Here is a 2,282-nt window from a genome sequence, read left to right as displayed (position 1 = left end):
TGAGGTGGACCCAGGTGCCCCCCAAGTGTCCCAGGTGCCCCCCAGCCCCCCAGGTGCCCCCCAGGTTCCCCCCAGCCCCCCAGGTGCCCCCCAAGTGTCCCAGGTGCCCCCCAGCTCCCCAGGTTCCCCCCAGGTGCCCCCCAGGTGCCCCCCAGCCCCCCAGGTGCCCCAGGTGCCCCCCAGGTGCCCCCCAGGTGCCCGTACGTTGTCGGAGGAGCCGCGGTCTCCCTCTCCCTCCTGGACCCCGTAGGCGATGAGGCAAATGGCCGCTGCCACCCACATGAGGCACTGCAGCCCCCCTGCCAGCTGCCGCCCGAACTTCACACACTCGGGGGTCCCGCGGGGGGGGCGAAGCTCGTTGGGGCCGTCCCGGAGCAGCCGCTCGGCCGCCACGGCCTCCGACAGGCCCTGGGGGGACGGGGGGGTCAGTGGGGTCAGTGGGGTCAGTGGGGCTGATTGGGGTCACTGTGAATGGTGGGGTCAGTGGTCAGTGAGGTCAGTGGGATCGGGGTCAGTGGGGTCAGGGGTCACCTTGGTGACGCTGGTGCTGTACTTGATCTCCAGGTCGTTCACGTCGAGCTTGTGATCATCCTGTGGGCACCCGGCTCAGAGCTGACCCCCCCAGTGCCCCCCAGTACAGCCCAGTGACCCCCCCAGTGCCCCCCAGTACAGCCCACTGCCCCCAGTGCCCCCCATTGACCATCCCAGTCCCTCCCAGTCTCTTTCATCCCCTCCCAGTCCCTCCCAGTGACCCCCACTGACCACCCCAGTCCCTCCCAGTCCCTCCCATCTCCTCCCAGTGCCCCCCAGTCCCTCTCAGTGCCCCCCATTGACCATCCCAGTCCCTCCCAGTGCCCCCCAGTGCCCCCACCACATCCATCTCCTTCTTCATGTCCTCCAGCTTCTCCTTCTCCCTCCTCTTCCCGCGGCCCTTTTTGGGGGTCGGGGCCGGCGGCCCCAGCTCGAAACTCTGGGGGGGGAAAGGGGTCAAGGGGGGTCAAGGAGGGGGTCGGGGGGTCCCTCCCCCATCCCTCCCCCCTCCATCCTTCTCTCCATCCCTCTCTCCTCCCTCCCTCCCTCCCTCCCTCCTTTCCCTCTCCAGCCTTTCTCTGGCTCTCCATCTCTCCTCAATCCTCCATCCCTTCTCCATCTCTCCTCCATCCCTCTCTCCATCTCTCCTCAATCCTCTTCCATCCTCCTCCTCCTCCCTCCCTCCCTCTGCCCCTCTCCCCACTCACCTCCTTCCCCATGGCGGCTCCCAGTGCTCCCAGTGCCGTCCCCACCTCCCCTTATACCCCCCGTGGGCACCGCCCCAAGGTGACCCTGCCGGGGGGGAGGGGATACCTGGTCCCCTTTTGGGGGGAGGGGACACCTGGACATGTCTGGGGTTTTTTTTGGGACACCTGGACACACCTGAGCCCCTTTTTGGGTGGAGGGGACACCTGGACACATCTGGGTCCCTTTTTGGGATACCTGGACAAACCTGGATCCCCATTTTTGGGGGGCAGGGGACACCTGGGTCCCCTTTTTGGGACACCTGGACACACCTGGATCCCTTTTTGGGAGGGGAGGGACCCCCCAGCCCCGGTGCCCTCGGGCCGCCCTTGATCCCCCCCCCTTATCAGGTAGGGCCTTATCAGGGCTTTGCCTCGTTAATGATTAATTGATTAATCACAATTAACGCGGATTTATCGCCTTTATCGCCCTTATTGGGGGGCTGGGGGGGTCGGGGGGGGGGTCTCTGGGTTCCCATCGTGCTTTGCTCTCACTTTGGGGGGGGGAAGGTGTCCTGGGGGGAGGGGACACGAGAATTTTGGGGGGGGACTCTGGTGTCCCAGGTTCCCCCTTAAAGGGACCCGGGCTTTGGGGGGAGGGAGCAAAACCCCCCCACAGGTTTCCAGAGGAGGTTTGACCCGGATCTTGGGGGATCCCTAAAAAAACTCCCCAGGACCCCCCAAAACCCCCGAAGATCCCCCAAAACTCCCCCAGGACCCCCCAGAACCCCTCCACAGGCGTCCGGGGGGAGTCCGGGGATCTGGGGGGTTCCGGGTGGGCGGAGACCCCCCCCAAAAACAGGCCAAGAGTCCCAAACCCCCCAAAAACGGGCTGAGAGTCCCAAAACCCCCAAAAATCCCCCCAAAACCCCCCGGAGAGCGCCGAACCCCCTGTCACGTGACGCCATGGCCACGCCCACGATGCGTAACGACGTCGAAGGGGCGTGTCCTTTTGGAGTGGGCGTGGCCGGAGGGCGGAGCGTGAACGGCGTTCGCGGCGTGAATTGG

General features: G+C 65.8%; 1 protein-coding gene across 1 annotated transcript; it reads right to left on the bottom strand.

The window, feature by feature from the left end:
* Window positions 1–204: 204 nt before the first annotated feature.
* LOC113941831 (potassium-transporting ATPase alpha chain 1-like) lies at window positions 205–2,059 on the bottom strand (the record flags this gene model as incomplete). Its single annotated transcript, XM_027632972.1, has 4 exons — window positions 1,239–2,059; window positions 872–970; window positions 532–591; window positions 205–408 (listed from the first exon to the last, which is right to left on the bottom strand). Coding segments are annotated over exons 1-4 (375 nt in total), but the record flags the coding sequence as incomplete, so codon positions are not given.
* Between the last annotated feature and the right edge of the window lie 223 nt (window positions 2,060–2,282).

Source organism: Corapipo altera, unplaced genomic scaffold (assembly GCF_003945725.1).
Source record: "Corapipo altera isolate COAL_440 unplaced genomic scaffold, ASM394572v1 60420, whole genome shotgun sequence".
Taxonomy (NCBI): domain Eukaryota; kingdom Metazoa; phylum Chordata; class Aves; order Passeriformes; family Pipridae; genus Corapipo; species Corapipo altera.
Note: the sequence above shows the minus strand (reverse complement) of the source record. Positions and strands in the feature narration are given on the sequence as shown.